This window comes from Rhinolophus sinicus, chromosome 5 (assembly GCF_057876585.1).
Source record: "Rhinolophus sinicus isolate RSI-liver-muscle chromosome 5, RSI-T2T, whole genome shotgun sequence".
Classification (NCBI taxonomy): domain Eukaryota; kingdom Metazoa; phylum Chordata; class Mammalia; order Chiroptera; family Rhinolophidae; genus Rhinolophus; species Rhinolophus sinicus.
Genome location: NC_142505.1, coordinates 96,241,085 through 96,253,653, shown reverse-complemented (window position 1 = coordinate 96,253,653; position 12,569 = coordinate 96,241,085). Strand labels below are relative to the sequence as shown.

The following is a 12,569-nucleotide window of genomic DNA, read 5'->3' as shown; positions in this document are numbered from 1 at the left end:
CACGTATTCAACAAAGGTTTACTGAACACCTGTGCTGCGATAGGCTCTGCCTAAGCCTTCACAGACGTGGTCTGATGCTTTGGTGTTGACAGTCTAGTCCAGTCAGTGAGGGAGTTTAAAAAAGATTCTGGCATCACAGCTATTGCACGGGGTAAGGATCAGACCCTCCGATTCTCCCACGTGGTCAGGCCAGGTGTGGGTGGCGGTGGGTGCGGGCGACTCGTGGTGTTCGGGCAGTGTGAGAGCGCACGTGTGTCAGAATGGCGCGTGGCACAGTGCGCGGACAGGTCTCGGGGTGGCATGCGTCTCCATAGCCGCCAGAGCCCGGCTCGGTGGGCAGCGGGAGGTGTGTGTCTCTCGCGCAAGCACCGGGGGCTACGCGGGAACACCCCGCAGCTGCGATTGTGAGTGAGTGCTGGCGCGCGCGCGCGCGGGGGCGGGGGAGGGGCGCGCCGCGCTGGCGGGGCCACGCGCAGGCGCAGAGCACGAGAGCCGGGTCGCGGCCGCCGCAGAGTGCTGGGGGCGGGAGGAGCGAGCGCAGGAAGCCATGGCCGCCGCCGGCTGCTGAGGGGCTCGGCCAGCGAGCGCATGCTGCCGCGGACGATGGTGACCGCACGGGTCGGGCCGCTGCCGCCGCCGCTGCCGCCGCCTCCCAAGACGCAGCAACCAAGGCCCGGCGCGGAGGAGCCGCCGCTGTGAGCCGCGTCGTCCCGGCCCCCGTCGCCGCCGCCGCCCGAGAAGAACGGGAGGGCGGGCGAGAGAGCCGGGGAGTTGCGGAGCCGTACAGCCCGCCGGCGGCGCCGCCCCGCGGGCAGGGAGCCGAGGTGACCGAACCGTCCGCTCCGGCCGGCCCCCTCCCCAGCCTCCAGTCCGTTTCCCGCATCCTCCCTCCCTCCCCTCCCCGATCCCGTTCTCCCTGAGCCCCTTTCCCAGTTCACCTCCCTCCTCTCCTTCCAGCCTCGGCGGCGTCCACATCCCTTCTTCACCCGCAGCGCCCCTCCCTCCCAACAGCCAGCCCCTCCTGGCCCGTCACCCGCTCTCCGACTCTGCGCTCTCCTCTTGGGGCCCCGCACACAGCCCCCTTCCCCCAGCTCCCGTGCATGGTCTCCCGCCTCCCACCTCCCCATCCTCCTGGAGATTTCCCTCGCCTCCCCCAGCATTCCTAAGATGCCCGCACTCTGCGCTTTCGCCCATCGCCTCCCCAGCATCCCATTTCGAGGCCTTTTGTAAGCCCCTTCCTGCGCTGCCTAGCTCCGTTTCTCCAGCTCCTACTTGCAACTTTTCCTTTTCTGCGTCTTTGTCCACTTTGCTTCCAAGCTTCCCTCCCTCTTTCCTGTCTCGCCTTACCCTTCTTTGGTCTACGCACCCCAAACTCAGCCTCCCCCCGTTCGTGCGGTTTGAGATTGTTTGGGGGGGTGCAGAAAGGCCTGCCAAATCATTCGTAGAATGGGGACCCGTTTGCTGTGCATCCCATCTGTCTTTTTTCTTTTTTTTTAAACAGCAAGAGCTCTCATCATCCCATCCTTTTTGTCTCTCGTTTTCTCTCTGGCTTGCCATCTCTTCTGCATCCCCGTCCAGTTCTGCTTTCCCCACCCAAGGTCCCGGAGATCCATGCTCTCCCTTCTGGAACGAGACTCCCTTGCTGTTCGGGGATGAAGAACTTCGCCCGCGTCTTTCTTTGGAAGCTTTTCGGTGTGTGGCGCGGGGTAGCCAGCACCCTTGGCCAGACAGGAGGGGAGCTCCCTGGCACGGGCCTCTTCTTCTGGCAGAGTTTTTGTGAACGTAACCCCCTAGCCCCGCGGCGGCTGCGGCCCGGCTGCTGCTGGGGCTGCGGCCGCGGCTGCGGCTGGGGCTGCTGCTGCTGCTGCTAAAGCGCTGCCTGCTTTGCAGCGAGCTGAGTTGGGGTTACTATAGTTCAAACGCGTCTGAGATCAGCACGCGTGGGGGCGGGGGGGGAGGAGGTGCGGGGACAGCGGAAGGGGGCTTTGCACTGAGAAGGCATAAAAGATTAATGGATGGCTTTGCATCACAGCCTACAGTAAACAGGAAACTAGTTTGAAAGGAGAGGACTGTGTCTTTTTATTTTTTAACATACGGAGTGTGCAGCTCTGAATCTTGACTCATGACCAAGGATGAGCTGTCTGTGCTGCAGGCGTGACCCAGGCTGAGCGCCCAATGGCAGAGGTAGCAGTTTTTATTTCCACTGTCTGGCTCCTTAAATTGAAAGGTGGCCCTTTTATTCAGAATGGACTCCATATCTTTGCCGTTTTGGAGATGATGAGACACCACAGAACTGCTAGTAGTTTATGTGGAAATCAGGTACACACACAGCTAGCAATGCGTGGGAGTGGGGAGGACCAGCTATATTTAAAACATGTGCCAAAGCTTATATAAGAAGTGCGTTCTCCCGTATCAGTTTTTGGCTGTGTTTACTTATGATTTTAGGCTCTAGCTTTGCCCTCTTACATTTTTAGAGCTTACCATCCTGACATACGGACAGCTAGAAAATCTGTCCGTTTTAAGATTGGTTTTAGCAGATCATAGAGTTGTTTTTCTTTTTAATTGGATGGGACAAAGATTAATGGTGAATGATAATTTTTGTTTTTTCTTTTGATGGGGGAAAAGGTGTAGACACTTTCTGCCTTAAATTGTCTAGTGTTGTACTGAACATTTTTAAATCGGGTCATATAGCATTCTTATTTTTGCTTTGTCTTTTAAAAGGGAGTTCATTTAGGAGATGTAAAATGCTGTTCATTTTTTTGTAAGACCGCATTTTCCATTTTTCTTATTTGACAATTCTTCAACGGAGACAAGCTATGACTTTAAAAATTTACGTTTTTCATATTGTTCATGTTTGATTCCTTCAAATTCAAAACAAATGCATTTTCAGGGAAGTGTAGAATGAGGCTCCTGTGTTTCCTAACCCACAAATATGAATGGTGAACCATGCAACGTTATACTTATACAAGACATTACTGTGTTTGTAAATAGCAATGCACACACCTGGTGCTTCCAAATAGCTGCTTCCAAGCCTGGGAAAGTCATTTAATGAAATCACTGTGGCACTGTTTTTGGTTAGCATTTGTTGAGCCTTTTTTGCCATTATTCGAAGGAAAGATTTTTTTTTTGGTTTGTTTAACGCTGCTTTACTGTGTAAAGCATCTTTAAGTTTGAGTCACATTTAGTTTTGTTACTTGCTGAGACATTGTGTTGTAGTATTACTTTTCCAGTTCTTTTCATAGTTCAAGGAGGAAGTTGTAAAATCTTGCATGGATGGTAGAATGTATGCAACTGAACTGGGCAGGAAGCAGCTTATATATTTGGCTTTAGGAGTGTGAAGCCTTTAAATTTTCTTTACCTTTATTTTCAAGGATTATTTGGTATATTGTTTTGGTTTTAAGAGAATTTTGAGCTGCTTCCGACTTAGAATATGCCCATTAGATCTGTCCAACAAATCTAAGGAAAAAGATAAATTGGGCTTAAACCAAACATCTTTACTCCAGGAGAGAAGGCTCCATTTTTACTTCATGCTGGTAATATAGTGATTTGGCAGGTGTGAGTGATTTCAGGTGTCTGCAAACAAGATGAATATTTCAACATTTTGTTTGGATGTTGGTTTAGTGTGTGGTGCTAGAGTGTAGTGTACACTCTTTTTATTTGTGCTGGTCGCCACCCAATCTCTCATGTGGCACTTCTACTTTAGAAAGATTCAAAATTACAAAATTTGGGGGACGTTGGGGTTTTTTCTCTTTTCCTTTCACAGCTTTTGTGAGTAATCTTTTGGATTTGGTTTTCCATGTAGTAACTGTTTCCTTCACATTCCTATACATGGTAAGCTTGCCAGTTACTTGCTAAAATATCACATACGTACAGAAATAAATGAAATTTTTAATGATCAGTAGATTTGTTATTAAATAGACATATTCTATCCAAGGCCCTTCTTAATTTAGACATTTGAGCCTTGAGTTTACTGTGCAGTAGAGTTTGGGAATCTGTCTTCTTAGGTATCCTTCTGCATTGACAGCTTTAGGGACCCAAGATTTTCTTTTTATTCTTGCTCTATTTGTGAGACAGGAGTAGAGATGATTAAGAGGGAATATGTACCATTGTGCTAATGACTTTCTTTTATAATAGAGATGATCCTCTAAGAATTTGGGAGATTTTTTTTCTTCAGCAGTTCATGTCTTGATTTCTAATGCAGGATTGGTTATTTGTTAAATTTTTTCTTTATCCTTTTTAAGAGCTACAGTAAATGTTGACAGTGGGTACATTTAAAAGCACAACACATTACAAACAGAAAGGCTCCAAGTCAGATGAAATAAATATGGATCGCATGTATTAACTCAGTAATACTCCTGTGTTTTTTTTTGTTGCTGTTGCTTGCAATAGGAGTAGTGATGTATCTTGGATTCTAGAATATGGAAAAATAGTTAAACTCCCAAGAGTTCATTGAATTATCAATTTGACCACCAGAGTAAGCAGTTACTTCCCGTATATTTCCTTAAGTCATTTAGATGGTACAGGCACATTACACTTTTTGCCAAGAATTTTTCTTTTAAATGCATCCTCCCTACCTTCCCAAATAACACATGGGTATTCTAAAACATTTGACAAATGGAAAACTCTACAAGGGAATAAAAATTACCTCAGCCTCACTGTTTGAAAAGATGTTAATGTGAATATTTTGGTGCAATTCTTCCCAGGTTTTTTTTTTTTTTTTTCCTGATAATATGAGCTTTGAGAAATTTAGGTTCCCCGAGTGGTATAATTTGCAATGAATGTTGATTAGAGATTTTATTTTTCAGTGCCTTTTTTCCCCTTAGGACACAGCTATTTGGTTTTGAATCTCTCACTATATGAGAATTATATCAACCTTGTTCATTTAAAGTAATCAGAATTACAATATTTATAAAAATGTTAAATTTGCATTATTGATAGCATATATATCACATTTGGGTAATGGGAATGATATGGGATCAGTCAATAGTCAGTTAAAATAATCAGTTTTTCAGTGATTAAAAAGCTTATAATAATGGTGTGACAAGTTGAGCTGCTTTTTAAAAAAAACTGTCTGAGCTAGGAAGCTATCAAAATTAGAGGATAAAATGGAAATACAAATATTTAACCATAGCATAGCAATCTGTCACTATAATTTTCTTCAGAAATAAATGTTTTAGTTTGTCCTATAATGTCTGAAATGACTGCCAAAGCTATAAATGTGTTTAGCTTTCTCAGCATAATTCTTAAAAGGAAGTTGTCAGAGCCAACAATCCAGAATTATCTTTACTCTTAAAATTGTCTTTTCCCCACTTTTGTTTACCCTGTTCGTTTTTATAATTCCTTGGATTGATTGGCATTTCAGTCATATAAAATAGTTTTCCACTGAGTTATCCTTTTAAATAGTAGATAGTTCTGGAGAGCCTTCATTTTCTTCCTTTTTTTTCTTCACTCCCTTCATTCGTCTACTCATCCACAGCTCAGCAAAGACGGGCTGCAGACTCACAGTGCCTGATTTTGTTCATGTGCCAGCATGTCTGTTGTGCCAGGATGTTTGTGTCACAGGAAGAATTTGATGAGCATTATTTTCCTACCTTGAAGGTAGATTACGTGAATTTCCGACTAAGAGTTTAATTGCAGTGATTCAAGGAAACAGTGTTGCAAATAATGTTTTCTTTACTTTTACATATCCTAGGTTCTCTGAATTGTATGTATATCATGTAAATTCAGTACTTCAATTTTGGAAAAGGGTAGACTGAGATGCTGCAAACTTACTGTGTAATTATCAAATTTTTACTGACTAGCTTAGTTTTTTTGTATAAAAAATATTTAGTGTTTTCCCTCTCTTTTAAGAGCTACATAAATCTCAAATAACTTTATAGGAGTGAATTTTTCTTTTCAAGTTGACTGGAAGAGAGCTAAGTACTCTTAGAGGGTGTGTTGTTGCTATGTGCTTAGATTTGGAGTTAGGGGCTTTTTAAAAATAAGTTTTGAGGCCCAAACATTTAATTAGAATCTTAAGATTGGGCAGACCTGAAAGAGTCAGTGTGAAAGCATAGTACAAAGCTTATATTATAAATACCTAGAAGTAGATGTGGCTAAGAAGTTTGATACATTGTAAGATAGTTTTTGTATTGTACCTGACAGTCCATTAGATTCATAAGAGGATATCTAAAAGCTATTTGAGGTGACTTATTTTTATTTTGTGTCTCCTGAATATTAGGTCTGCTCCTAGAAAAAAACATGGCCGCAAAGGAGAAAATGGAGGCAGTGTTAAATGTGGCCCTGAGGGTGCCAAGCATCATGCTGTTGGATGTCCTGTACAGATGGGATGTCAGCTCCTTCTTCCAGCAGATCCAAAGAAGTAGCCTCAGCAACAACCCTCTTTTTCAATATAAGTATTTGGCTCTTAACATGCATTATGTAGGTGAGTGTCCATATCACCTTTTCTCATCTTTTAGTGAGCATTCTGATTTATTTTATGTCTTTGCATATTTTTTAATTTGGGGAACGTGAGATCCAGTTACATTGAGATGACAGGGAGAGAGTCATTGATGAATGTTTATGAATCTTGTTTATAGTCTTGTCTTACCAATGGATGTGGATTGTGAGGGGTAGAGGAAAACAGACGGTGTTGGGTTTATTTACTGGATGAAACTAGAAGGCAGAAGAAAACATTTTAGAGTTTAATAGGATAAAATGTAAATAATGAGAAATGCCTTTCCAGACATTTGGCCTGTTCTAATTTGTCAGTATTTTGGATTTTACTAGTAATTCAGAAAGTAAGCTTTTTGAAATGCAATATTCTTCATTGTTCCAAAACATTAATATCAGTTGAAGATAAAGCATTTATTTCAGTTAAATGAAATGTGGGCAATGATATTATAATTTGGAATTAGTGGTAAAAGTAATGTTGAGAGGTTAAAGAAATATAGGCAGGAAACATAAAATTCATCCACAATGGAAGTCATGATCCTTAATTTTTAGGTTAACTTTTGGTTTACTTGTAACGGTAGCAACAATATGTTTCATTTAATGTTGCTATTGCCTAACTCAAGACATGGTTTGAATGATGTACTATAATGGTTTTATTAATATTTTTATTAGAATTGCCCATCAACAAGTATAATTTTTTAATAAAATTGTGAAGGGTTGTCCTGTTTTTATGAGAGTTTTTTATTTTTATCTATAGAAGAACTTTATGGATTCCAAAGCTTAGCCATGAGAACCCCTTACAGCTCTAAAAGATTACCAAATAAGCCATTGTGGGGAGAATTATGGTCTAGCAGAAAAGACGGTGTCCGGGAAGCAGAACACCTGACTACAATAAACTCATCTCTCTTAGGAGGCACTACCTTGGGAAAGTCTGTGAAATGAGAAGGTTCTTTTATTCTTTTATGCTGCGAAGCACTATAATTCTCAGCCCTTTATTGAAGGCTTTGTATGTTAGCCAATTTATGGAAAATAATTCCAGTCTGTTGTAGAGGAACAATTGAGTACTTGGCTTAGATTTTTAGCTTAATCAGCAAAATAATTCACCCTGTGGTTTAAAAAATGTGCTTATCATATATATTATTCCTAAATAGATTGAAATATTATAAAAACAGCTGCCTAATAACTAGAAACATTAATTTTAGAAATTGAATGTTTCTGTTACATTGCCATTCATTGCTCTCTGACATAACTTTGGAAACAACTCAGACTTCTTAAATATACTTATTACATGCTATGGTAGCGTAAGCTCAGTGATTATCTACCGTAGATAATTTCAGGTTGAATGGTTTTTGGTTGGATTAACCTCTCTGTCAAAGTATTATGTATGAGTAGTGTTTATATAATGTTCTCGATTACAGAATTTCATCCTTAAAGCACATTTTAAAAATTAAAAATACTTAGTTTTTAAAATTGGTAATTATGTTCAAAAAGTATAAAAAATATACAGTGAAAAGTTTTCTTCTCCTATATCTGCTCCTCATCCACTAAGTTCTCATTCTGAGTCCCAAAAAGCAGCTATTTTTACTTTCTTGTGTATAATTCTAGAGATATTTATATATATATGTAAATATTAAAGGTATATTGATGTATAAATGTAAATGTAATATATAAGTAGAAATGTATTTTCCCCTGTTTGTACAGATGGTAGCCTAATACACACTGTTCCGAACCTTTTGTTTGTTTTAACTTACTGATGTGTCATAGAGCCATAACTACTGCTTTTAGGTATTCATGAAATAGTTTTGTACTCTGTTCTGTCAAATCATAAGGTTCTGATTAAATGTTGAGGACTCACTCTTCCCCAACCCTGCAATTTTGTTTTATAGTGGTGTAGTATCCTCATATGGCTGTACCATAATTTATTGAACTAATTACTCTACTGGTAGACATTTTAGATAGCTCTGTCTTCTATTTCATTGTGTTATTCTAAATAATTTTGTATAACCATAATGTCATCAGATGCAAAATAGCCTTGGGATAAATTACTAGAAGTGAAATTGCCGGCTTAAAGAGTATATACATTTGCAATACTGATCAATACCATTCTCCCTAGGCATTAACCACAGGGTTTTACTATTTTGTACCTCCACTAATGATGGCTGTGAGTTCCTGCAGTCCTACATCCTTTTCAAAACAATGTTATCAACCTTTTATATTTAGCTACTCCAGTAGGTGAAAAATGTATGTTTTTAAATGTAGTTTTAATTTGTATTTTTCTTATGAGTGAGGTGTAATATATTTACGTTTAAGAAAAATGTGTATTTCTTTTTCAGAGAGTTGTTAGTTAATGTCTCTTGCCCACTTTTCTATGGGATTGTTAGCCTTTTCTTCCCAATTTGTGGGAGTTTGGTTTTACACAAAAGAAAGTAATTTTTTGTGATGAGTTGAAATTATGTTTTCCGGTTTCATTTCCCTTGATTTTGCTTGGTGTGTTTTGACATGCAGAATTTGTTTTAAATGTGGTTCAATTTGTTGTTTCTTCTTCTATAGCTTTAGGATCTTCAATCAATTAGAAAAGCCTTTCCTGTTCTTGAGTTTATAAAGAATTTTATCATTTTATTGCATTGTTTTTGTGGTTTTATTTCTTAAATTTATTTATTTATTATTTCTTACATGTAAATCTTTGCTTCATTTAGAATTTATATGCATGTACAGTGTGTTATAGGTATAATTTTATTTTTTTTACAGATTACTGTCTGGTAACCTGTATGTATTTATTAGTTTAGTCCAAATTTTCCTGAGTATTATATACTAAATTATACATATATATAATATATAGTATATACTGCATACTAATTTATACTGCATACTAATATACTGTATTATCACACACATTTTGTTTCATTTCTGAATTTTTTTTTTATCCTTTTAGTTTGCCTGTTACTGAGGATTTTGATTCTATTTTACTGTCTGATAGTTAGTGCCTTCATTGTTTTATATTTGCTGCTTTGAGTTTTTCTGTTATTGTTAGTTTTCTATATGAACTTTGGAATTACCTAGTCTTTGTAGTTCAAATGATTTGTGCATACTATCATTTTTGTATAAGTGTTCATAATCTCTCAAAAATCTTGTGTAATATGTCATTATCATAGTTATGTTTCGACTGGAATGTGAAAATGGGAGTATAGATGAGTCATAAGGTTTTTGTTGTTTCATTTTTTTGTTTTATTACCTAACCTAAGTGGGTCTCTAACCTAAGTGAGAACCATTATTTCAGTCTAAACTTAATATGCACAAGGCTTTATATTGAGGCTTAGTGTATCAGCCTCGTCTCCCAATACCCTCCCAATAGTCTTTCTGTTTACACCAAATTCTAGTCTAGCGTACAGAATTTATTGTCTCCTGATAATATCCTTTGTTTTTATACCTTTTTTGTTTTGGTTTTTGGTTTTTATATGTTATTCTCTTTTCCTGAAACTGTTTCTCTTTTTCCTTAGCCTGGTGTAACGCTCCATTTACCTTTGGGGTCCAGATCAAACTTAATCACTTAATTAACCATAGCCCTTCTAATGTTTGTTTATTACAGCAGCAATATTGTTTCATACTTTTGTCCATGTTTATTTTTTTCACTAGACCGATTTCTTTATTCTTTGGCTCTTCCGTGTGTCTAGTACATATGGATCACACTTGACATGTAATAATGTTGCATGAAAGACTGGATAATTGAAAGAAAGAATGAAATGAGTATCTTTAGAGAATTTGGCAGCTGATTTTATGAGATGTGCAGGAGAAGGGAAAGATTAGAATACCTGGAAAGGAAAATGCTAGTTCATTAAAAGACAGAATTTAAGGAAAGGTTTCATGCAATAGACTGATTAGAAAAATCCTTCAGCGACAAACATGAGAAATGCTTGCTAAATATAATAAACATCCTTTTAAATACCTCTGAAGTCCTTTAAGATAGAGGTTAATAAAATAAATTGGGGAAATTATTTTAAGAAACAAAAAGTGAATAGAAATACTTATCTCTGACTTGTGCTGGATTGTTCTTGAAGTTAGGATGTGTGGGAAGTCTGAAATCTCTCTTTAGTCCTTAGCACACCTCCTGTTTCCTTAGCTTTAAGCATGAGTGAATCACCGTGAGTGGGGCATTAATTGCTAAGAAGGGATACATGTGCCCAAATAAAGACTCATTAATAAGTGGAAACTAGTTACAAGAGAGTTGACTGGGACTAGATTTTTCAAGATCTAGAATGTCAGACTGAGAAGTTCAGAACTTTTGAAAGTTTTAGAGCAAGAGTGTTCTCTAGATGAAAGTGATGGTTTTGGGACTATTACCCTTGTAATGAAATACAAGATGTATGAAGATGGAAAGAGAGTGAAAAAAGAATAGCAATTAGTGTACTATTATATTATAGAGCAGATTAGGATGGGGCATAGGGACTGGAAAGGAAGGGTAACACATGAGAGACTTACTGAGGAAGACTCAGCAGGGCTTAGTAACAAAAGATGACGCCGGTTTGAGTCAGAGTGGCGGGGATATAGGAGAATGAAGGGGTGAGCCAGCTTGTTGAGGGAGGAGGATGGGAGCTCAGTTTGTACTGTTGCATATGAGAACATTTAACTGGAATACGTCTTAGGTGTGAGCTTTGTGAAGTGTCTACTTCCAATAAGAAATGGTGAAGTTTTTTTCTTAGAATAGGCATTGATTAAGTACTTTAGCTTATGCAGTAGGTTTCCAGTAACTGTTTGTTGATAACATACATCTGGAATGGTATATTTGAAGCAACAAAATAGATTCTTTGAGCTAGATACTTTATAGAGAGAAAAGCAGTTGTTCACAGACTAAATTTCCTATTTTCATTTGAGAGGGTGAAAAGAAAGTGGAGGGGAGAATTAGAGGGTAAAAGGAAATTCATGTCACAGAACCAAAGGATAACAGTTTTGAAGGTAGTTGCCTTAGATGCTGAGACAAGGAGAAGCAGGAAGTGTTAGATTTGACAAGAAGGTAATCATTGACTTCTGAGTCTCTTTAGAGTGGGAGGGGGTTTGTAGATTGTAGAGGGTAATGAGGGACTAACACCTTTAGAAAATAGAGGCATCGGTAGATAGTTTGCATATAACGTGTCAGTGGAATGAGAAAAATAGATAATAGAATAAGAGAGATTTTTCTTCAAGATGGGGAAGAGCGCTGCACATCCTTTGAAAAGAGGTAGGGACTGTTGTCGGGAATGATTGAAGATGTAGAAGATAGAAGTTTTTAGGAGTTGGAAAAATAAGACCTTAAATTGAATGGAAAGGGCAGCCTTAGAGAGGGACATGAGGACACCCACTTCTTTCTCTGGGACTAGATAGAGAATGAGAGAATTGGTACAGAACAGATAAGTAGATATCAGGAAGGGGAGATGATGAGAGGAGTCCCGCTGCACCTTTATGTGATGTGTTTGATTATAAAGTAGAAACATCTACAGAAGAAGTGAAACATACTCTATATCTTCAACAAAAAATCCGTAGTGATTTTACTGTGCTGACCTTACTCTGATAGTGAAGTAAAAAAACCTCAAAGTTGTTGAAACCTAATTGGAAAGTAATTTACTTCAAGCTCTTTTTATTAGTGTAATTAATTTGGAGACTAAATTAGACTCGTATTTTATTTATATCTCTTCATTTTTACAACAGGTTATATCTTAAGTGTTGTGCTACTAACCTTGCCCAGGCAGCACCTGGTTCAGCTTTACCTGTATTTTTTGACTGCCCTGCTCCTCTATGCTGGACATCAAATCTCCAGGTAAGAGTTTGACCCCATTTTTGAAATCTATGACTGAATTTAAAGTTTTTCTTTACCAATAAAATACTTTTCATGAACACTATTCAGAAGCTGAGCTTTTGGTAGATATTAAAAAGTTATTTTGATACTTGTTTTCTAAATAAATATTACCATACAGGATCGGTAGCTGGGGTTATGCCTTAAATTTTATTTCTGCTTTTAAAAACAATCTTAAGATGAAATGGGCCGTAAGGTTATGTTTACAATGATACCCATGGACTTTTCTGTATTACCAGATAAAAGAATTTCCAAAGATAAGCAGTAGGAACAGTTTAACAATTGCAGACTTCATTACTTTCATCATTTCAGA

The 12,569-nt window shown here is 38.8% G+C and overlaps 1 protein-coding gene across 6 annotated transcripts in view; it reads left to right on the top strand.

Annotated features, from left to right (window-relative positions):
- The first annotated feature begins 510 nt into the window (after nt 1-510).
- RNF145 (ring finger protein 145) overlaps nt 511-12,569 on the top strand; it is a 47,514-nt gene continuing 35,455 nt past the window's right edge. The window contains exons 1-6 of one of the 6 annotated variants that reach the window (XM_074313856.2): nt 511-824; nt 1,579-1,692; nt 2,033-2,184; nt 5,477-5,598; nt 6,221-6,424; nt 12,112-12,220. In XM_074313856.2, coding sequence (XP_074169957.1) covers nt 6,241-6,424; nt 12,112-12,220 — 293 coding nt within the window. In that variant the 5' untranslated portion in view covers nt 511-824; nt 1,579-1,692; nt 2,033-2,184; nt 5,477-5,598; nt 6,221-6,240. Of the gene's footprint in view, nt 825-1,578; nt 1,693-2,032; nt 2,185-2,259; nt 2,348-5,476; nt 5,599-6,220; nt 6,425-12,111; nt 12,221-12,569 lie in introns of those variants that run through there. The other 5 variants (XM_074313857.2, XM_074313853.2, XM_074313855.2 and 2 more) reach the window with 5 other exon arrangements.